The sequence below is a fragment of the Octopus bimaculoides genome, chromosome 3 (genome assembly GCF_046866305.1).
Source record: "Octopus bimaculoides isolate indiv1 chromosome 3, ASM4686630v1, whole genome shotgun sequence".
Taxonomy (NCBI): domain Eukaryota; kingdom Metazoa; phylum Mollusca; class Cephalopoda; order Octopoda; family Octopodidae; genus Octopus; species Octopus bimaculoides.
This window is the reverse complement of record NC_142930.1, coordinates 115,313,507-115,338,443: the sequence shown is the minus strand read 5'-3', so window position 1 is coordinate 115,338,443 and position 24,937 is coordinate 115,313,507. Positions and strand designations below refer to the sequence as shown.

Here is a 24,937-nt window from a genome sequence, read left to right as displayed (position 1 = left end):
AGAGGATTTGATGGATGGAAACTGAAAGAAGATCAACATGTGTTTGTGTCGCCTTGTGTTGACAATGCAAGAGAGTCATAAATGGGTATCACTGTCTTAAAAGCAGTACCATTTATCTCCAATCTTCCATGAAAACATGTCTAGGCATGTACCTGTCACTCGTCCTCACCTGCTTGGAAGCAGATGAGGACTAGTGACAGAGAGAGCATCAAACTGTAGTAAATCTTACCTAAACAAATTCTATCTAACCCATGCAAGCATAGAAAAGTAGACATTAAAATGAAATATATGCAATATTGAAATGTCTTCAATTTTCATCTGGTATATTTATATTGAGTGGTTTCATATTATTTTCGAAATTATTTCTTGATAGGTGCTTAACATTTCAGCCATATTAATATAATCGTTGATCTATGTTTGAAATATAATCACTGATAATGACATGTAGAACAAGGAATTTTGCTTTGGATGATGTTTTTCAAGATTTCAGTTAATACTTCTACATAAGTGCTTTAATTTGTGGCCCACTGTTTGTAATATTAAAGGAAAGATTTTATTCTTCTATAATAAAATTACTTAGGTTATCATGTATGTTTGTTAAAAAGAGAAAAAATATTTTTCATCCCAATGAGGATAATGATAGCAATATAGTGGGAGTGTTCAAAATGTGATGATGAAATACATGATGTGTAGTTTGCTAAATATTCATGTTTTGGAATATATACTAAACACAATCCCTGATTATATATATATATATATATATATATATATATATATATATATATATATATATGTGTGTGTGTGTGTGTGTGTGTGTGTGTGTGTGTGTGTGTGTGTGTGTGTGTGTGTGTGTGTGTGTGTGATGAAATCAAACCAAATAGTGATATTTTGATATCGTTTAATATGTACATATGAGGTTTGCATCGAAAATAATAGGAAATGCATCCATTACATAAAGCTTCCTCAGTTAAAGCATTTTCAAGGAAGATTTACGCAATGGAATGCATTTCCTGTTATATATAACAAGCCCAAAACATATGTATTAAATGATTTTAAGATATCACTATATGGTTTGATTTCATTATTACATCTAATACAACTCAGTTGACAGTACAAACTAACTGGGCTTGACTCCACTTATGCTGACTCTCCAACAATGATTTGGAGTAGTTTACAAGATCTGGTTCTGTACAGCATAACACAATATATATAATTAGAGGATATGTTAACGTTGTAAAGGGATGGTTGCATACAAGGAAATACTGGTTCAATACCTAGTATTTTGAGGGAATGAAATTCCCTTAAAACAGTAGGTATATATAAAGCATATAATTTATATTCATTTAAAAGAAGAAAAGAATATGGAGATAAAGTGGTTAATAATTGTTTATTATTAACAAATTGGCCATAATGAACTGATAAGCCCACCTATAACATCCAAAGGTACATATTTTTGCCTCTGGTGAAATTATACTCATGTCACATAAATATAAATTTAATGCACAAATTTGTAATAAAATTATTGATAATTAATTGAAACAGCTGTAAGAAGCAAAGATGACCATTTTTTTAATAATAAACAATTATTAACTTCCTTATTTCCATCTTTTCTTTTCTTCTTATATATATATATCAGAGGATAATTTTATAACTTCATTAAACCGAAAAGCAATTTCGTTAAACTGAAGAACAAAAATAAAAATAGGACTGCATTTGGAAGTGCTCAGGTGACACTGAGGCGAAAAGAGAAATAAATTGAAAGATATAATGAGTAAACACTCCAATTGGTCGAAACAACTTTATATCATTCCCAAATGATCAAAAATCAAATATAAATATATATTAAAATAATAGGGTACCCAATGATAAAACCCAGTAGTATAAAATATACACGTATATATATATTAGGTGAACCATGTCACAGTCATAACCATGTCTAGTACACTATTACATAACATAAAGACTCATTATGTGTAAGTGTGTGGAATAACACAAATTCTTATCCATGAGTCAAAGTTATCTTAGTCTAAACAGGAAGAGGAGCATTCTTCTAGCTAACTTTCTACACCATAGCCAACTGCCCTGAATGAAAGTTTTGGAATTTAAGTTCTCTTTTATCTGAGCACTGCTCCATGAACATGTTTGCTACGTTTGCTTTAGCATTCTCCAATACACTCTTCACACACACACATATATGTATGTGTATTGAAACACATTCAAAGAGAGTGTAATTTGATCACCTTACCAAAGTATACTTTGTGAAGTATTGCTAAAATAATATTTTGTATGCACCTTCTAAGAAAGGGATTTTTATGTTTATGTAATAAAAATTGATCTTACTACAAAACATTCCCAATATAGACCTTTTAAAAAATTTATAAGATATGGTTAAAAATGGGTTTTATACTGTTGCTGAAAGATTTTATCTACAGAGGATATTTTAGTATTTCTATATATATGAAATACATTTTAACACATTTTTCCAGATTATCTCTCCTTTATGATCAACTTAAAGTATGTATGCTCCATAAAATTACATTAGGAAAAAATCTTATTTGAAAGAATGTTTTCGAGATATATTTTTAAGAAGAAATACATTACGTGGTTGGGTTGTGTATTTAACTGGTTTGGTATGTTACTAACAAGATAGTGGAACTATTAAGCTGTTGTAGATTGAAATGGAATAGGAATTCATGATACTGTGAAAGATCTTTGAAGCAGATGCAGTATTAGTTTATGACAGGAGTTCAAGCAGTTAACTATGGATTAATAACTTGCTTAATGAAATAGCAAAAATCCAGATTCATTAACATTTAATCTAAGACTATTGATAATTAGATTGATACTTGAAATCTTTACATCTTTCAATTCTTCATTTGATGTTTAAAAGTTGTTTTGTTTCTTTGCATTTTTTTCTCCCCATTTTGCATTATAGGATGAAGCCATAAGCTCTTTTGTTCATTATTATGATTGTTAGAGTTTAGTGCTAATTGTAATATCTAAAAGAAGCCTAATTGCAATCAATCATCTTAAATTTTAGCTACACTTCACTATAACTCAGGATAAATAAATAAATATAAAAAAAAAGTTCAAATTTCAGCTATCAACTCTTACTGAATCTTTTTTGTTGGTTTTGTTTTTGTTTCTTTGTTCTGAATTCCATTATTTAACCTTTATAACTCACTATATTTCTTTTAAATAAAATGCTTAATTCACAATCTAAAATCCTTGGAAAAGCTAAAAGAAAATTTAAAACTTGGAACTAAAAGTATAGCGAGAACACAGTAAACATTAGATTTTATATTGTAACCATTCAAATGTGGCCTTGTTTTCAAGGTAAAAATATATTGTACTTGCATTATATAGTGCTTTGTAAGCGATATTATCTGTAAATATACATGAAATGTAGTTTATTCCTGACAGGTTGACAGAAAGCATTTACTGCAACTGCTCTTAATGCTCTCTCTTAACTGTTAGAAGCTTCAAGTTATCTTCATAGACAAGTCACTAAATCAATACACCTGTAAAAGTAATAGAGAGTTTTTTCCCTCAGAACTATATTATCTTGGTTTTGAAGAGGAGAACATGAGAGATCATGTCTTTAATATCTAGAAAGCCTGTAATATAAAAATAGTGGAAACCTCTTGTGCATTCAGTTCGTTTCAAGCTTTTTTTTCCATAATGTATATCATTTATATAGTTTATTGCAATGTTATCTATATCGTTATCATCATTCATTATTACATTCCTTTATGATTATCAGCTTCTGAATTAATTTTTCTTTGATTTTTTATCCATTGCCGTAATTATATATAAAAGATAAGGAAGCAATTTTAGGACTAATTTCTTACTGAACTGAGGAGAATTATTCACAAGTAGATATTCTTCTAGATGCCAATTAGCACATATTGAAATATAAATTTTAAAGATTCCTAGTGTAATGGGATAAGTATAAAGCATTTAGTATTCAATTTTAAATTGCAAAATAGATTTCTTGTAGATTGATATTAGCCAATGAAGATCTCCAATAATGGTCTGTTCAATCTATCACTTGAAGAATTGACAGGTTTCTGATGGATTTGCATAGTAACTAAGACAGACATTACCCAATGATGACCTTCAGTGATGTTCAATAGCTTGAAGGAACCAATGTTTTATATGAAAGTAGGTGGCTTCATGGTTGAAGATATATGTATTTTCTTATAGAGTGATTTAAATTTTGTTTGCAATTCTGTACTGGTTGTGGATAATGCAGTGCATCAAATAAGATTTCCTGGAAATTGAAGTGCTTCAAATAAGATTTCTTTCAATGCTATTGGATGTATATTTGTCTTGTGGTTCCTTTCTCTGCACTAGTTTCTCTCTGTACGTAATCATAGACTGGCATCCACTTGGTGAACTGCACTACTCAACCATAATCCTATTGTCAATCCTACCATGGATATTACAGTGAAATATATGAAAGTGCATTTGTGTATGTGTGTGTATATTTTGTTTACTGTTAGATTATATATATATGTGAGTGTGTGTATGTGTTGCTGTTGTGTATGTGTGTGTATATATATATATGTTGTTTACTTCTCTCAGTAAGAAATATATCTTAAGATATATTTTATCATCAATTGTTCCAGTTATACATTTTTATCTATGATATTTTTATTCTGAGTAAATAAAAATTATTGATCCTATCCTGGACAAATATTTACATATCATTCACAAGCTGAAGTCTATCAAGGTCACTGGTGAAAAAAAAATTATTGATTTGAAATCTGAAATATATTTTTCTTTTTCCTATTAATATTGTTATTCTAAACGTTGGAAAGATTGTATACTTTTTGAAACCTACTTACAAACTTTTGTAACAATCGTGGGGATTAAATTAATAACTTAAGTAAACCTTAAATAGTCTCCTATTCATATTTGAGGTCCGAGTTAATGTTAGAAATTCACTTGATCAATATATCTCATTTAACTATCAAAATGAACTTTTATACAATTTTCAAATATCTTATTTCAATCTTAGGTTATTATAATATTTTGTTTTCATTAAATATTATTTTTATAAATGTACATTAGTGTCAAATTCTAGACATGTGTTGAGCTTTGTTTCCTAACAAAATATTGTGCACTTAATTCCAGATATTTGCTGATTTGCGAAGAAATAAAATTCATATCATCATTGGAGATTTCTTTGACTATGCAGCTCGCTTAGTTATGTGTGAAGCATATCGACAGGTATTTGTTAAATTTTTGAATTTATTTCAAAATATTCCTAAGGTATATATTATCTCAATGCTATTCATAGATCACGTTACGTGTTTATAGAAGCTCTTTTTTATTTAATCAATTGATGAATATATTTATTTAAAACTTAACTAACAACATTTATGAGCTTGACATCAAAGTGCAATTGACAAAGTTTAAGTATAAACAAGCAAGAAGAAAATATAAAATTCTGTTCTCTATGAATTTAATAAATTAGCTTTTTTTTTTATATATCAAATAAATCCTAGAAAAAGTTGGTGATAAATTTAGAAACAATCTCTAATTTAAAGATAATAATCTTTTGTTGCTATTTAGACAGCAATAAATTCAGTTATATGCAGAACTTTTGTAGAATGTAATAAATTGAATTTGGATAATCTGTTTCAGCTATTTGTGTTCTTTTGAGAACCATTGTTTCTTGAGATGAGTTTGTAGGCATTATATTATGAGTAGCTTATAGAATAAAGTACACGAATGACTATATGTTTGTGATAAAATTTTAATTAAAATTATCGATATTCTACATTTTGTGACTATGGTTAGTCCCTTTTGTTCTAAAATTTAACATATTCTTCCCAATAACTAGACAATTTAACTCAAAAGCTGTGAAGTTCTTTTATTCTCTGACCCAGAGAACAATGCTTTTAATGTTATATTTGCATTAATGGGCATTTTAACTTATGCATCTCATAAATATTCCTTCTTGTCAAAGGTATTGATGTATATATGTTTTGAGTTTGTTTAATAATGTCATCTTTACAATATTTTGTGTAGACTGCATTGTGTATATAATAATCCATTTTTTGGTATCATGTCACTTAGATAAGCAATGCCATGCTGGCATTTTTCGTTTGCTACTGCATGTGTTACCTCCATTCTAATTTCACAAAACTACTTCACACGATATGTTAGTCTAGAAATATCTCTATATTACCTGTTAAAAGAATAAACTAACAAACAATTTTCACTTCTTGTATTCAAACGATAACATAATTGTTCTTCTAACATGAAAACGTTTTTTTGTGCTTGTTGTTTACTGAACCTAGGTTACTGAATATGGATTAGAATTTAAAATACAAGTGAATTGTTGAGAGAACTGGGTCTTGAATGTATTACTCAGTTTATTCATAAGATAATATTGATGGCATAGAAACATAAGGCTTATGAAAGTGAATATTGGCATGCTAAGTAATTTCTAAGGTGGAAATAGGATTTTTTTAAATGCTAATAAGGAGATTTTTTTAAAAATCCAATTTGAAGCTGTGAGACCCAAAGTATGAAATAAAAGCGATAAAACAAAGCATATATAGGCGCAGGAGTGGCTGTGTGGTAAGTAGCTTGCTTATCAACCACATGGTTCCGAGTTCAGTCACACAGCGTGGCACCTTGGGCAAGTGTCTTCTGCTATAGCCTCCAGCCGACCAAAGCCTTGTGAGTGGATTTGGTAGACGGAAACTGAAAGAAGCCTGTCGTATATATGTATATATATATGTGTGTTTGTATGTCTGTGTTTGTCCCCCTCCCCCCGCAACATCACTTGACAACCGATGCTGGTGTGTTTACGTCCCCATAACTTAGTGGTTCGGCAAAAGAGACTGATAGAATAAGTACTAGATTTCCAAAGAATAAGTCCTGGGGTCGATTTGCTCGACTAAAGGCGGTGCTCCAGCATGGCTGCAGTCAAATGACTGAAACAAGTAAAAGAGTAAAGAGAGAGTATATAATGATGCATTGTAAATGTATCCCAGTCCATGCTGGTGTATAGGGACAGATGTTGAAATGGTGTGTTACTAAAATTGGTACAATTGTATTCAGTTCATACATAAAAAGAAACCTTGTTATTAATTTATCTGTTTGTTGCTTTCATTTCTTACTCTCTAGATGTGAAGCCAAGTTCTTATGAAATCATGTTACTTTTCAGAGGATGACATCATACGAAGGCTATGCCTGGTTTCTACCAGCTTGGCTTTCAGAAGACTGGTGGGATGTCGACTACTACAATAGTCCACCAGGACGGGATGACACTCGGCCACAGGAAGCAGTGCCTTGCTCAACAGAAGAAATGGAAGAAGCCGTCGAAGGTTACTTCATTTTGTCCAAGAGCTTTTATAATGATAATGGAAAGAAAAGCGTTGCAGGAGATATCACTGTGAATAAATTTAGATCAATATATGCTGTCAAAGCTGGAAAAGCAGTAAGCAACAATCTTTTTTCACTTTTAATTCTTAATTTGAAAATTACACAACCTATTTTATAAATACTGTTTACATTTTAGTCTCTTTTCTTTGTTACTTTTAAAGCTGTCATGATGAATACTTAATGTGAATAGATCATAGATTACAGCTAATACAATGTCTTAAAATTTAGGAATCAGCTTATTTTTATTGATTATTTCTGGTTGTTAATTTTTTTGTTTTTATTATTGATTAGAAAACAAATTAACTGTGAATAGAATTCTCATTTTCTCAATGTGTGTGAATGTGTGTGTGTGCGTGTGTACCCTTGGTAATATAAGTGAGGAAACTAAGTAAGAACAAGACAATTATAGTTGATGCTCTACCTATGCCGTATTGATAATTGAGGACAAAGAAAGCTGGAACGATCATTTTGCTATTAGGGAAACATTTGAAGTATGCTGATGATGAATAATGAAACATCATCTGGGTTTACTTTATAATATATCATTAATTTACATAGTAGGGTGCTCTACATTCTCAATGGAAATATTTTATTTTTAGAATGTAATTATAGTTGGTACTATGTGTTCTGTTCTTACCTAAACTACACTAGAAAATAATTAGGTAAACAAGACGAAATTCTAACAAACAATCTTAGGGTTAACCTTACTGAATGTGGATCAGGTTTTGGCATACATATTACGGTTCATTATTATTTATATTTGTTTTGAAATCTCTCTTTTATTCCACTTCTCTCTAGTGCCTTATTCACCTCCTTTATTCTTTCATACTTTCTTTATCTTGCTGTCATTCAAAATATTCTGTAAACTAATTAAACATTTAAAAAGAAAATTCACAATTTCATCTGTTTACAATAATTACAGTTCTGTTTATAATATTTAAAAGAAAACTTAAGGATTGATGCAGTAGCTTTTTCTGTGTTATTAGGATACTACAGTTTTATCTCACAAAGGGAAATCTCAGCTGCAATCATCGATTAAACTTATCAATATTTCAAAGACTAATGCTCTACTTTTGGGACTACATTGTTGCTTTGTGTGATTTTTCATAAAAGCCCTATTACTTCTCAGATTGAATTATATCAGTGCTTTTTTTCTCTATGTTGAATCTAAATTTAATTAGTAAACTACAAACCTCTTTCTTTTGAATAAAGCAAGACTTTGTTTCAAAGCTTAAGAAAACAGAAAACTATAAGTTGTATGTGTGTGTGTATGCATGTATGTGTGCATATGTGCATGTGTGTGTGTTTCCATACATGCCTGTGTATGTGGATGGGATTTTTCATGTAGAAGTGAAATGACTGAGATAGCAGTATATTGTGTAACCAGATCACCAATTTTAAGTTCATATCCACTTCAAGTATTGTGCCTCTTGGCAGTTATTTATTATACATGATCAAATAACAGGTTCCTTATTTTCCCTAGGTATTCTGGAAATATTTCCTGTGATGGTATAACATTATTATCCATTTCAGATATTATCTCATTTATTTAATATTACTGAAAGCAAAATTAAACGTTCGTTTTATTAAATCCTACAGTTCACAGAAACTTTTATGATTATCCATTTACGTACATACATTGCCGCTTAAAATCTTACTTGAAGTTTAACTAAAACTAAACCTCAGTTATAACATTTAGACTTCATATAAATTCATTTTCTTCAAAGCTCCAATTCCTCAACATCCTAGTTCAACTTTCATATTTCTCTCAAATTCTAAACATCTAATATTTTATTATTAATTATAGTTTTAAACATTTGCTTTATGTTAGTTTATATTTTTACTAGTAAAAATCCTTTACCTTTAATACGAATCATTTTTGCTTTCCCCTATGACACTTCTACACATACATACAAAGAACACATCTATATTTATGCATTGTATATCATAATGCCTATATTAATGTTTCACCAAATTCATCAACATCAGTTTATTTTCCTCATAACAAGTTATATTGTGCACATTATTATGATAGTTAAAACATTATTTGATTTTTCTTATGTTTCTGTTTAGTTTAAGTTCACTTTTAACTCTCTGTAGTCTTTGAGTATGAATTGCAAAAGAGTTGTTTGTTAATTGTTCTTATATATATATATATATATATATATATATATATATATATATATATATATAAATGTGTGTGTGTGTGCATACATATATATGTATATACACGCACATATTCAATTTTTCAATGAAAGACATAGATTATTTAAGGAACATTTGATATTGAGCACTTTAATTTTATCTTTCACTTATTTCAGTCATTAGATTGTGGCCATGCTGGGGCACTGCCTTGAAGAATTTTAGCTGAATGAATTGACCCTAGGACTTATTTTTTAAAGCCTGGTACTTTTTCTATCAGTATCTTTTGCTGAACCACTGAGTTACAGGGAGATAAACACATCAATAATAGTTGTCAAGCAGTAGTGAGGTATAAACACGGACACACATATGAGGGACTTCTTTTAGTTTCCATCTGCCAAATCCACTCAAGGCTTTGGTCGACACAAAGCTATAGTAGAAGACACTTACCCAAGGTGCCACAGTGGGACTGAACTTGGACAATGTGGTTGGGAATAAAATTTACCACACAACCACACCTGCACCTATGATTAGACAGATTTCACAGCCTTAATTTATAGTCGATATCTTATAGTTTTCTAATAGTTAACCATATTATTATTGTATCTATATTCTCAAATCATTACTCTATTCCTATAACCTCTAGCACTCCATATACTTCAGCTTTCTTTTATTTTCCTATACTGTGTCTTATTTACCTGGCCAGTTATAATCTGAATGATTTTAACCCACATTAAGACAATATTCAGCTAAAACAGTATAACATACAGAAAGTATAATCTTATGGGTATCTGAATAATTACATGTCAGTTATGTTCATACTGTTACATCTGTAGCTATATTCACAAACTAAAATCTCAATGTCGATAATTATATGTTTTGCTGATTATCATTATGTGCAACTGACTACTTTTGTGGTAATGTTAGTAATTATAATAATGTTGATTATTAATATACTGAATTTTTTTTTTAACAACTATAATATTTCTCCAGTGGACACAAAATAACACATTTGTAAGAAAGTATAGTCAATTAGTATTTTACAACATATTTTAACAACTCTAAGCATGTTGAAGACAAGTCAAACTTTGAGGAGATTTAAAGCTAGAACATAGAAATATAAAACAATCTACTGAAATTATATACTTTGGTGTTCTAGTGTTTCTCTCACCACTCTACTCACACACACGTGCACACACACACACACACATACATACACATATGTGTGTGTGTAATGTACATAGGCACAGACAAAGCTATGTGGTAAGAATCTTCCTTCCCAAGCACATGGTTGTGGATTCAGTTCCACTGTGTGACATCTTGAGTAAGTGTCTTTAACTGTAGCCTCAGGCCAACCAAAGCCTTATGAGTGGATTTCGTAGATGGAAACTGAGAGAAGCCCATCGTATATATATGTGCATGTGTGTTTTTGTGTGTGCTTGTCCTACTAACATCACGTGTTGACAACATGTGTTGGTTCGTTTATGTCACCATAACTTAGCAGTTTGACAAAAGAAGTTGATAGAATAAAATACCAGGCTGAAAAAATAAAAATGAGTACTTGGGTTGAATCATTTAACTAAAAAATCCTTCAAGGTGATGTTCCAGCTTGGCCACAGTTCAATGACTGAAACAAGTAAAAGATAGCAGAAAGATAAAAGGTATATTAAGTAGTAGGGATCTAAATGACCCTGGTATATTTAGCTAACAAGGTATACAAGAAGTACACTTAAATGATTACAGTCAATGATAACCATTGTCTAGTGATATTAAGCATCCTGTAAATCAATGTATATAACAACAAAATTGCATGTATTACATGGTGTTTAATATAGCAAAGGAAGAAAATGGACTGCTGATATTTTTGTTGCACATGTTTCCATAACGTGGTCATTTATTCATAAATGGATACTCTCTCTTTTACTCTTTTACTTGTTTCAGTCATTTGACTGCGGCCATGCTGGAGCACCACCTTTAGTCGAGCAAATCGACCCCAGGACTTATTCTTTGGAAGCCTAGTACTTATTCTATCGGTCTCTTTTGCCGAACCACTAGGTTACGGGGACGTAAACACACCAGCATCAGTTGTCAAGCAATGTTGGGGGGACAAACACAGACACACAAACATATACACACACACACATATGTATATACATATATACGACAGGCTTCTTTCAGTTTCCGTCTACCAAATCCACTCACAAGGCTTTGGTCAGCCCGAAGCTATAGTAGAAGACACTTGTCCAAGGTGCCACGCAGTGGGAATGAACCCAGAACCATATGGTTGGTAAGCAAGCTACTTACCACTCAACCACTCCTGAGCCTACCTACATAACTTTACTACATAACTTTAAAGTTTTTCATAACCACACCATTTCATCAGGCAATATTGAGTTTTACTACCCAAGGCTAAACATTTTTGAGGAAGGGGTATAGTTAATTAAATCAATCCTGCCATACAACTGGTTGTATTTTATTACTCATAAAAGGTGAAGATGCAAAACAGATTTCTGCAGGATATCATCAAGGGTCATAAAAGAACAGTAACTGAGTGTTGTAAATTATTTAGTCTAGTATCATTTCTGCTACTTCAAAACCCTTTTAATTAAGCAGTTTTTCAGCTAACCTGTTCATTACCACGTATTTCTCGAAATACATTGCCTTTGCTTCAATTAATTCTGTAAATGATGAAAACTTTAATAAAATTACTTTGTCACTGTGAAACTGATGGTCAGAGACTTCCATGTAAGTTTAAAATTTACATTGTTTTAGAGGAAGTTAAGTGGTCTTGCGAAGGATACAAAGCAAATTTTTCATAGACCTGAACTTAAATAAACTAGATGGCTCTTGAACCTTAGTGCCAGAATAATAAAACAATGTTATTTATTATTTATCATAAGGTGCAGGCATGGCCTTGTGGTAAGAAGCTTGCTTCCCAACCACATGGTTCCTGGTTTAGTTCCACTGCATGGCACCTTGGGTAAGTGTCTTCTACTATAGCCTCGGGCCAACCAAAGTTTTGTGAGTGGTTTTGGTTGATGGAAACTGGAAGAAGCCTATCATATATATATATATTTGTTTGTCCCACCACCATCACTTAACAACTGATGCTGGTGTGAACTAAGTGGTTCAGCAAAAGAGACTGATAGAATAAGTACTAGGCTTACAAAGATTAAATCCTGGGGTCAACTTGTTCGACTAAAGGTGGTGCTCCAGCATGGTCACAGTCGAATAACTGAAACAAATACAAGAATAAAAGAATAGTTTTATATCTGATGTCATACGTCTTTCTCTTTTGATGAGATGTAGTTGAAATGGAGTGACTAGTACCATAAATATACTTACTATCTTTCAATGCTCTTTCTAAGGCCAAGGTTCTTTAAACCTTCATTCCATTTTACCTGAACTCACTAACAATTGAACTCTTTGCAATAATACAATACGCTCTGGAGATTGTTTTCATAGCCATTTATTTATTCATATATTTGTTTTACTTCAATTTATGATTATAAAAAAAAAACCATCAAAACAAACACAATTGGCTTGCAGTTTTGAAGTTGTAAATGTCAGCAATATGGTGGCTGACAGATTTCCTTTAATATGGCAGAACAAAAAAAGTTAAAAATGTAAATTGTAACATTATAGGTTATTTAAATTTCAGATAACTATTGTAAACATATAATAATTATTGTAATATCATCAAATTGTTTCTTATGTCATGTGCTATGCCTTATTTATTGATTTCAATAGTTTTTTTCATTAAATTGCCTCTGAGAAATTTGATCATTCTCATCTAATAGCTTGCAAGTAAGAAATACATTATATCAAAATTACAAAGAGATTTCGTGGAATATTCCTTTCATTTTATAATTTCTTTTTTATATTTTTTATTTATATATTTCTTTTGCTTCATACATTTTTAAGTTTCCTTCAGCATTTTGTAATTTTTGCTGAAAGTTTTTTTTCAAGCCATTTTCTGACAGCCGGAATCTGCTTAGACAGCAGCAAACCTTAACTGCAGTTACTCATAAATATAGACAGATGTACTAAGGAATTGCTAGCTTGTTTCGGTCATTGAACTGTGGCCATGCTGCATGGCGATAGTGTAACTGAAACAAGTAAAATATAAAAGAATTTCTAGTTGTGCAAATGAACTCCAGTACTTACTTTTTTAGACGCTTGGTATTTATTCTATCAGTTTATTTTGCCAAATCACTAAGTTACAAGGACATAAACACATCAGCACTCGTTGTCAAGCAATGGTAGGTAACAAACACAGACACAATGACACACACACATACATACATATATATATATATATATATATATATATATAACAATTAGAAAATGGAGGATAATATGTTGAACCCAACTACTTGCAAACGGTGTATCCCATTGAATTCATTAATTTAATTCATAACAAAAGTGACAAAAAAAGAAAGAAAAAGAAAGAAAGAACCAAAGCACAGGTGTCTATGGCAGACTATGTTATTTTGCCAACCTGGTTTACATATAGAAGTACAAAGTACATAAGGAATTAGATGATGAACAGAAGTTTAATCTTACAGCTGTTTCGGCCTAGTTTTAGCAAGCCCCATTCTATCCGAATATTCCTTTCCGGAGTGATTATCGGATGACATTTTGAAATGGGGTTACATGCCCGAACCGCTAGGCGACAATTGGATACCCTCCCAACAGTATACTGGATAGATACTATCCCTTAGTGGGTTGAACCCCCAACCCCTAACTCTCACGTTATATATATATATATATATATATATATATATATATATATATATATATATGACAAGCTTCTTTTCAATTTTTGCTTACCAAATCCACTCACAAGGCTATGGTTGAAGACATTTGCTCAAGAGGCTATGCAGTGCAATTGAACCTGGAACCATGTAGTTGGGAAGTAAATTTCTTAACACATGCCCATTTTGTATTTGTATCAGTTATTGGATTTAGACAAATGTCAATGTAATTTTTGTCTTGCCAATAAATAACAGGAACACCAGATAAAGATCTTCACTCAACTATCTTCAATGATATCACTTGATTTAAATATTCATGCTTTCACTTCATTGTACTGCAAATAAAATAAGTTTGAATAGGATGACTGACATCAGGATATACATATATTCATATAAATTTATTAAAAGAATTCTATATATATTAAAGAACACTTCCAATTATCTCAGTATTATATCATTAAATATTTCAAATTTTTTATCCAAGAATATTAAATATATTCAAATTATACAAGCATATTTCTTCTATTAATAGATGCATATAGCTTGTATATTATCATAATATCTAACAGTGGTTTCAATATTAATTTTGTAAAATTCTACAAATGTTTAACTTTTGTTGTAGTTATCCTTTATTATTCTAAATAGGTAATAGAACTCTTCCAATTCCAGATTCTGATTTTATATACCTTTTGGTTTATTTATTTCACATCACCAAACATACAGAATATTTCTTGTCTGTTGTCACAGCCATTGTGCACAGTTAAATTACTTACCAAACTTCCAGTTCTCTACTTCTTAATTGCATCATAAGAGAATATTTTCTGATAATAAAGTTTTCAAATACCACTGGTGTATTCTATACTGAACTGACTAACTCTGAAGAATAAGTCCACCTTTATATATTTAAGGTTTCTGATTATATTAGAAACGGCATTAAATCTTTTGTTTGCATTGTAAGCATAACCTTTTTTTTTATATATATTCTTCTTCTCACAGTAGTCATTTACAATTCTTGATTTTGTTGTTTTATGGTGTACCATAGTTTATAGGGATTAGTCTTCTAAGTGTGTTTCAAGTTGAAATTATGAGGAGCACTCTGGAGTCTTTCGGTGGTACTTCTAGATTTGTATAGTTTATCAATTGAAGATATTAGCTTTGCTCAAATAAATCATTATAAAACCAAAGAAACTTTATTACTTCTGTCCAAAATTGACAGCAAGTAATAATAACTTTTGCTAAGCAACTCAGAAATTTGTAGGAAAAAATCTAAGAAACACAAAGATATTTTGATACTCAAAGATATATTGGGATTTTATGAATCCATAATTTATATCCAGAGTTATATGACTGCGCAACTTCTGTAATCATAAAAATATTTAGTTAGCTTAATATTTCATTCTTTTTTTCCGACATCCACAAATCAATGAATTTGGAGAAGCGAACAGTCAATAACAGGAAGGCATCTTTTTATAACACATTTCTTCTTTCTCTGGAACATTGACCTGGAACTTTGACCTAGAATCTTTTTTATTCAGATGGAATAGAATATTTCAACAGACAATCTGTAATTCAGTAATATTCAGAGAGACATATTCACACAAGCTTAACATCGTATAACTTTGTTGCAGATAAAAATAAACAATAACATTTGCAGCAAATACATTGGTATTCATTTCACAAAATGAAATAGGAAAAAAAAAAATCAATTTATTCACAATATAAAAACTGCTAACCTCCAAGAAGAACTGTAAGCTAAACTACTTTTCAAAATGCTGATTTTTCAAAATTAGATATTATTCAGCAGCAAACATTTCATTGTAGTTGAAAGTCAGAGCCACTAACTTAAAATGTTAAACAAGTTCAAAGTTCATCCATCTTTTCATCTGGATATTTGCATGATATCCACAATTTGTGTGTGTGTGTGCATTGCTGTTATTTTATAGCTCCAGGTCATCTGTAATTGAACAGTCTTGTAGCAAACAGACTGAACAACTGGGCACAACCGGACAATTTGTTGTTTGAGTCATACCAAGCCTTCACCTAAAAGAGAACATAATGCACACTGCAGCTTGCAATTATGACTCATGGGACACAGTGTGATAATCTGGACATGTGAACCCTTTACTACCAAATTTGTTACTGTTTATTCATTTTGTTTAGCCCTTAGTTCAGCTCTGGTTGAACAAAATTACAGTCAAAAACATTCCAACTATGATCATCATTATCATTTAACGTCTGCTTTCCATGCTAGCATGGGTTGGACGATTTGATTGGGGACTGGCGAACCAGATGGCTGCACCAGGCTCCAATCTGATCTGGCAGAGTTTCTACAGCTGGATACCCTTCCTAATGTCAACAACTCTGAGAGTGTAGTGGGTGCTTTTACGTGCCACCTGCACAGGAGTCAATCCAATGTTTTGTTCACATGCCACCAGCACAAGTGCCAGTAAGGCGAAGCTGGAAACGATCGAGCTCAAAACGGTGCTTTTTATGTGCCACCGGCATAGAAGCGAGATCGCTGCTCTGGCAGTGATCCCACTCGGATGGTGCTGTTAGCGCTCCAGTGGCAAGGGTGCCAGTCATCGAATTTGGTTCAGTTTCGATCTCACTTACCCCAACAGGTCTTCACAAGCTGAGTTTAGTGTCCAATGAAGGAAGGTTGGCATGGGTGCCAGTCATTGAATTTTGTTCAATTTCGGTCCTATATTTTTACACACCAAGGTCTACATTGTGCTTTGTGTCCCTCCATTACTGATGGCTACAGTGGTAGTGGGGATGGTGGTGACAGTAGTGGTGGCAGAGTATGACAGTTACTCTTTTCCTGCTCTTACTATTATTTGTGTATGTTTTACCGTAAAGTAGAAACTAATGTATTTTGTAATGAGGCATTGCACCACCAGAGCAACAAATTGTTGTGAATTCATTACCTGAATGCTGAGAATATATGTGTGTGTGTATGTGTACTATAATTTTGGAAACAGTGTACTATCCAGATGAAGAAGATTGGTGTTGTAAGTATATATATTGGGTTGTCCGGAAAGTTCGTGCCGATTTATAGTAGCTTACCTTTCGACTTATTTGCCATGAACTCACCTCAATTCTGGGAGGAGAGTGTTTTCAAGTTAAAGGAGAGATGGAGACACATTGTGCAACAAAATGGTTCATATTTGGTTGATTAAAAATGCAATGGCAAGTATTTATTGACCTTTTTCTCTCCTTTAAAAATCGGCACAAACTTCCCGGACAACCCAATATATATATATAATAATAATAACCCTTACATATGATCAAAAATATTCCCACCATGACTATTCCATCTTTTATTTGCACATTGTATAAGACTACATTAACCAATGTCTCTCTCTCTCTCTCTCTTTTCTGTGAATAATCAAGTAATCTGGCTGCTATTTCTAACAGTTTGAGCCACTGCATAGAGGCTTCTTTTGAAAGTTTCTTCAGAAGGATGTTATTATTATCATTTTTTTTTTTATTTAATGCTACATATCTTCATGCTACACATTATCCTGCTCTAATCTTGTCTCTTGTAAACACAGTTATCTGGAATTGAGATCAGAAAACAACATGTGTGTGTGTGTGTGTGTGTGCAAGCATGTGGTTGTGTGTGTGTGTGTGTTTGTGCGAGCGTGTGTGCATGTATGTGTTTGTAATCATTGTAATGGAAACATTACATATAAATGAAATTATTTCCAACTCATCCATTTTCAGAATGAAGTGAGCTCAAATTAATTGATAGGCAGCTAAATAGTAGACTTCTAAAGTGCATCAATGTTACAAACAAGCTCTATTCTATCATAATTAAATTTTCTGGACTGCTAACTTTATCTAGCAAAGTGGTTAAGAACTTTGAAACTCTGCATTTAAAAACAAAGGTTCTTCATTTAAACCCTGTTTGTGGAAATGTTTATGCGGGAGCAGGGTATCTAAAGATGATCAACTATTGGACAAACTGAAATATTGTGTGATGCATAAAAAGAAGAAAATGAAATTAATAGTCTGGAAAATTTAAATTATTATCATAATAACTCATCTCAAAAATTGTTGTTTGTCTCTGTTCTGTTGTGCAGTCAACTATTATCAAATATTATGTTAGGAGGGACTTCTTTCAAAGTTGGATGATATGATGTATGGTAATCTTGGTTTTTGATAAACCATTTGATAAATTAATAAATTTGTGGTAGGGAGTATCATCTCTTTCATCTGTTATTATAATTATACTTGATAAAAATATTAAGGAAATAGAAATATTGGTTTCAAGTTTTGGCACAAGTCCAGCAATTGTGGAGAGAGGGTAGGTCAATTACAATGACCCAAGGACATAACGGTTCATATTTCATCAATTCTGAATAGATGAATGACAAAGTTTACCTCAGTGGCAAAATAATAATAATAATAATAATGATGATAATAATAATGATGATAATAATAATGATGATGATGATGATGTACCATACAGTGGCTCTCATGCCTTCTGGTCTTAACTGATTGGAAGTGTTAACATGTACATTATTTTATCTTAGTGTAAATGATGGGCTACAGCAAATATTCTGCTCAATACCACAGATTTGCTTGTCAGTTGTTTGGCCTTAACCAGTTGAGAGTGTCCCTTAGTGGCTGATGATATGTGCATCTCTAATCACAAGCAGTGGGGGAGCATCATAGCCATGTGTTGAGAGGAATTCTTTGGTGTTTGAATAATTCACTTTTGGAAACATGGGTGTTTTATTCAACATCTTTAAACAACCCTTATTCCAGGACCTTTTGAGCAGAATTGGTTGATAGCATTGACTCCCAGTACTTGACTGGTACTTTATTTGATCAACCCTTGCAGGAGGATGATAGAAGTGTTAAATAATACACAAAACAGCAACAATACATACAGAGTTGGCCAAAAGCTACACACCGAAACATACAACATTTTATCATTATTATTATTGTTATTATTCATTTTGTTCATCGCATATAAGTATGTGTATATTCATCATTATTTTATTTGTTTTATCCAATTTTAGAAAAACTGAAGCATGTCTTTGACAATTCCAGAGTGTATTGAATTTATTTTGTGTGTGAATTTTGGCCGACCCTGTATTTCTTTAAATCAACAGTAGCACTATTGCACCTTAGTTACCAGTTCTGAGACTATATCATATCATATTACTGTGTAATCATCATCATCATCATCATCAACATTTATACATCAACTTCTTATGCTTGCATAGGTTGGGCAGGTCCTCTCCAGCACAGTGTCTCATTCCTCATTGCTTTTGTTTGTCATCTTCTTTGTGAGATTCAGCATCCCAAGATTGGTTCTACCACTTCTAACCATCCCTTCCTTGGTCTTCCTCTACAGCTTCCTTCCACTTGTATTTCTTTGACATTCCTTTACCAAAATGTCATGCTCTGTATACAGTTAGTACAGACATTCAATGTCTATGCCAATACAATCTTCTTATTTCTTTACTGCCCACAAGGGGTTAAACATAGAGGGGACAGACAAGGGGATTAAGTCGATTACATCGACCCCAGTGTGCCAATACAATCTTCTTTCATGCACATTGAATCTGTTTCTTCGCATATTGATTTTTTCTCTTCTCTCAGTGCATCTGTGCCTCATCACTCATACACACTAACATTACACATCCAATAAACAAAACTCACTTCATTTGTTCCCAAGCTTCACACGCTTTCTGTATTCAATACACATGTTTCAACACCATTTGTGCTCCATTGTTCATAAACACAAGGAGTTTACATCCAATGCAGTTTTCATTGCTTTCTTCTCTTCACAAATCCTCTGCATTCAAAAGCCCCACTTCACTACCATGCAGCACTGCACTTCATGCAAAAGCCTCACACAATCTATTAAAGTGAGTGAAACTAAAAGAAAGAATATCATCTTATGCCCAGCAAATGTTACAACACCTTGAATGGCTTTGATTCTTACTCATATTTTGGTCCCTCTGCTTTCAGAGTGTCCTTCTCCACTGCTGACTAAATCACATTCATAACAGAAGCTGTCAACCATTTCTAGAGAGTGTTCCAATTTCTGGATAGAATTGTAGGATGAGGGAAGCATCATCCAGTGCAACCACAATTCCTTACATTAACTTTAAGGAAAACAGCAGTAACAAGGTTTTCTGAACAACAGCATAACAATATTTATTTTTCACAATAGTCCAGCTCACATCTTGGGAGGATAAGTAGCCAGGTCGCCTGGTGTGGAGTGGAAACGACATCAGTTAAGTCATGCGGGTGAAGTCATCCTTCACAGGTAAGCCGAATGTCGGCTTCATTATAGGGCTGACGGAGCGATTGCCAATGCGTCCAGGAGCAGCGAATGTCAGCGTCCCTCAGCTTCGAGTGGGGGTAAAGCCTCAAAGTGGTGATGACTACGCATGCCCATGAGGGACTTCTGGCAGGCCTTCCAGAAGACCAGTCCCTGCGCAATCAGGCGTCACTACAGAATCTATTTGTCTGGTGCTCTAACAACAATTCTTCTACAATCTCCCACATACAAAGTCTTTGTTCTCTGGTAACCTACACATGATTCCAACCACTGTTGTGCAACCACTTTTCAGACTGATTATACTGTATGGAATTCCTCCTCACTCCTTCCCTGGTTATCAAACAGGGCCATTTCCCTGGTGGCAGCAAGAGAATGTCTTCTTTCCTACCTCCTAAAACTTCAGCCTGGGCTAAATTTTGCTGAGGCCTCAATATTTTTCGCATAAAAGGATTTGCTTTACTCTTTACTTTTTACTCATTTCAGTCATTAGACTGTGGCCATGCTGGAGCACCATTTTGAAGGGTTTAGTTGAACAAATTGACCCCAGTAATAATTTTTTTTAAAGTTTGGTATTTATTCTATTGGATTTTTTTGCTGCACAGCTAATTCATTAGGAAATAAACAAACCAACAGTGCAGGTGAAATGATGGGAAGACAAACACAAGCACAAAGACACACACATGTATATGCTTCCTCACAGTTTTCATCTACAAAATTCACTCACATGGCATTGATTGGCCCAGGATTGTAGCAGAAGACACTTGTCCAAGGTGTCGCATACTGGGCTTGAACCTGAAACCATACAGTTGCAAAGCGAGCTTCTTAACTACACTGCCATATCTGCACCTACAGAATTACAAATTAAATGGTACACATACCAGAAACACAGACATGTGTTCTTCAGACTGTTTTTCCTATCTTGCATGTATTGTTGACACAGTGTTTCCATTGGTGTTTTCATATTCAGGTGACATTGCTGAGAGCAAGGCAATGGAATGAAATGTCCATTAACAAAAATATCCAAGATGAAATAAATAATCAGAAAAAATAAACATTCATATAAACTCATCTCAGATATAAAGAAAACAAAAAACCACAAACAGAATGACAAGTTTGTCAGTTTCCTTACAGTTCTAATAGCTTATAGCTTCATACAAAGAGATGCTTTGCTTATAAGTGGGTAAGATAATTTGCATATGTAGGCTAGTTTAGCAACTGTTAAATATTTCCTTCACTACAAACTCAACAAAACAAAAATATTCAGCGTAATGACTTTTTGATAGGTTTTTTTTTTTTTCTTCAACTGGTTTCACTCATTGAACAACAGCCATTTCTGGAGTACAGCGTTAAAGATTTTAGCCAACCATAGTGATTTATGTAATTAGTTCAGTTTGATACTTATTTTACTAATCTCTATTTATTGAACTGCTAGCTCACAGAACATAACACGAAGCAATATAAATATAACATCAGTTTTTAACCAGACTCTACATAAAGACAGACATGGATGGACATGCACACACACACACACACACACACACATACACTGGCTTTCCACATATTTTCTGTCTGCCAAATTCCACTCACAAAGTGTGAGTTGATCTGAAATTATTGAACTTAGCTAAGGTGTGACTGTGTGACTGAACCAAGAACTGCATGTTTACAAGCAAACTTCTTTGGTTTACAACTGTTCTTGTGTACACATGCATAAGCACATATCTGTCTATCTAATCTCTGTGTCCATTTAAGCCAAGACTATATCTGATTTCACTCTCTTTAGACATTTAGCCAAATGACTGAAACTGCTAGATTTTTCTCCTGAAATATATTCTTGTGTGAGCACTACATTCAGTCATTATTGTGACTGAGTATTCGCTCATTAGAAGACATAAATGAAAAAAAAAAACCTTTCACAAACCATATAACACAAAATACATACAGACATTTAAATTACATACACAAAACTCAACCATACTCGCATATACACTAATTCAAGCAAATATACATACACATCTGCTCACATTATTGAGTCCTAAAAGGAGTAATTTGTGTTTCAATAAAATAATTTCATATTGATAATGGAAAAAAATAACAAAGACTACATTGATAATTAATGTAAACATAGTAACAACATAAATTTCACTAGTTTATAGTTTTCTCTCGCCTACTTTGTTTATATAATTCTTGTTATTGTTACATTAGTATTGCAATAATATAGCTAAATATCATGTCTGAGTATCATTTTGAAATGTTGCTTTTCACCAAGAAACTAAAAGTTACTTTACGCATCTTAACTTAGGCTAAATTAAATAAACTGTATTGTTCTTTTACTGCATCCATTCATGCCAACTTCTTTGAAATGTAGTGATAAACCTGATTACATTCATTTGATGGAAATGCTGAAAACTCAATTATCATCTAGTCTATACAGCATCTTCAGTAAATAAAAACACAGATGAGATTTTGTTCTCATTTTTATGTGATTTTTTCTTTTTCTTTTTTTTTTTTTTTCTTCTATAGGAACCGTTTTTGACTCGTTAATTCTAGTTCCTTTTTAAGAATGCTGCATTGCTGAAGCCAGCGTTGTCTTCAATCCATCACTAAGAACACATAAAGAAGATATGATCGTGAATAGATTATATCACTAATATAATATAAGACTTTCATCTCAAGAATATATGGAAAATTATTCCCAAATAAAAATGCAAAATCTATTTGGTTGCATTTAAAAATTTAAAAAAAACACAAAAGAGCACATACCACCATGCACATAAAAGCAAAGTAGCTTTTTTAAAAAATTTAATTCAAGTACATCATCATATTTTTTTTATTATACTCAAGATAATATTCTCTCTGTCACTGTCACTCTTTTCTCTCTCTCAATCATACACACCCACACAAACATGCATATATCATGTTTTGTACACATGGGTGCATACATATATATAGGTATGTATCTGCATGCCTTTCCTTTCTCATATATATATATAGGTATATATATATTTTTTTTTTTATTAATATTTAACAGAAGCAAAACCAAAGATGTAGACATGTGGTTAAGATGTTTATATTGCAATCACATTGTTTTGGGTTCAATCACAATGCATCACAGCACCTTGTGTAACTGTCTTCCACTGTAGCTTTGGATTGGACTAATGTCAGTGTTCTGTTGATGGAAGCTGTGTGTATGCACACATGCATAGGCATGTGTTGTTGCTATGGCCTCAGATTAGCCCCAATGAAGCAGATCTATACTCAAATGTATTCCTCCCATGATTATCACATCTATTTCATATGTACTGGGAAGCCAAGACTACATTATCTGTCTTTTTTTTTAATAGTGGGAAGCTGTGATTTGAGCTTCATTTAGCAGCTATTTCTAGCAGGTTCAGCAACTATCTTGATGGTCCTTTGTTGGAATATGTGTTTATGTTTCTGCATACTTGAGTAAATTGGTGCTTCAAATGAAGTATGTTTATAGCAAATATATAAAACATCATCATTTCATTAATAAGATAGATAGAATAAGCATTTGACAAAAATAGATAACAGAATGTAAGAATAAAAGAATATATGCAAGTGTGTGTGTGTGTGTGTTTGAATGTCTGCTTTGCATTATATGTTCAAGCTTCCTCTATTCTGTTCCAGTTGGTTTCATGTTAATTCAGGATAAGGTAGATTGCTCTCAAGGAAGGTAAAAAAAAAATCAAGGGAAATAATTTTATTCACACATACATATACACAAATACAAGAATTTACACATTCATGCATTTACCAACACAACGCAAATTACGTACACATCTGATTCTTCCAAGCATGATCACACACACACATGCTCTTCAAATTCTAGCACAGGAAGAACATATTGTAAATTTGTTGGATTGGATTTTTACAAAATAATTTTATATCTATTTCATTGCTTGACAAACATCATCATCATCATCGTTGTCATCGTCGTCATTATCATCACCATCATCGTTGTCGTCGTCATCATCATCACCGTCTATCTACTCTTTGTACTTACATGGGTTGGACAGTTTGTCAGGGATCAAGTCAGTTCTAGTTCAATGCTATTTGCCCTTCTTGATGGTTTGGAGGACCTCATTTCATTCATTTGTCCATTTCTGGTATGGTTTCTATGGCTAGATGCCTTCCCTAGTACCAACCACTTTACAGTGTCTGTTGGATGCATGTTATCATAGCACCAACATTAGAGAGGTTGTCATGTCATACAGACTGAAAGTCGCTTATAATTCTGCTTTGTCTCTACTTGTTTGTTAATCTCTTTACAGAATGTATTGGGTCTATTTTATTCAGTACACACAGGTGA

At 32.5% G+C, this 24,937-nt stretch overlaps 1 protein-coding gene across 5 annotated transcripts in view; it reads left to right on the top strand.

Annotated features, from left to right (window-relative positions):
• Positions 1-24,937, top strand: part of LOC106880693 (uncharacterized) — a 550,491-nt gene that overhangs the window by 462,785 nt on the left and 62,769 nt on the right. For all 5 annotated transcript variants that reach the window (XM_089349496.1, XM_052966175.2, XM_052966174.2 and 2 more), the window contains 2 exons: positions 5,140-5,235; positions 7,187-7,459. In XM_089349496.1, the coding sequence (XP_089205622.1) occupies positions 5,140-5,235; positions 7,187-7,459 (369 nt within the window). The remainder of the gene's footprint in view (positions 1-5,139; positions 5,236-7,186; positions 7,460-24,937) is intronic.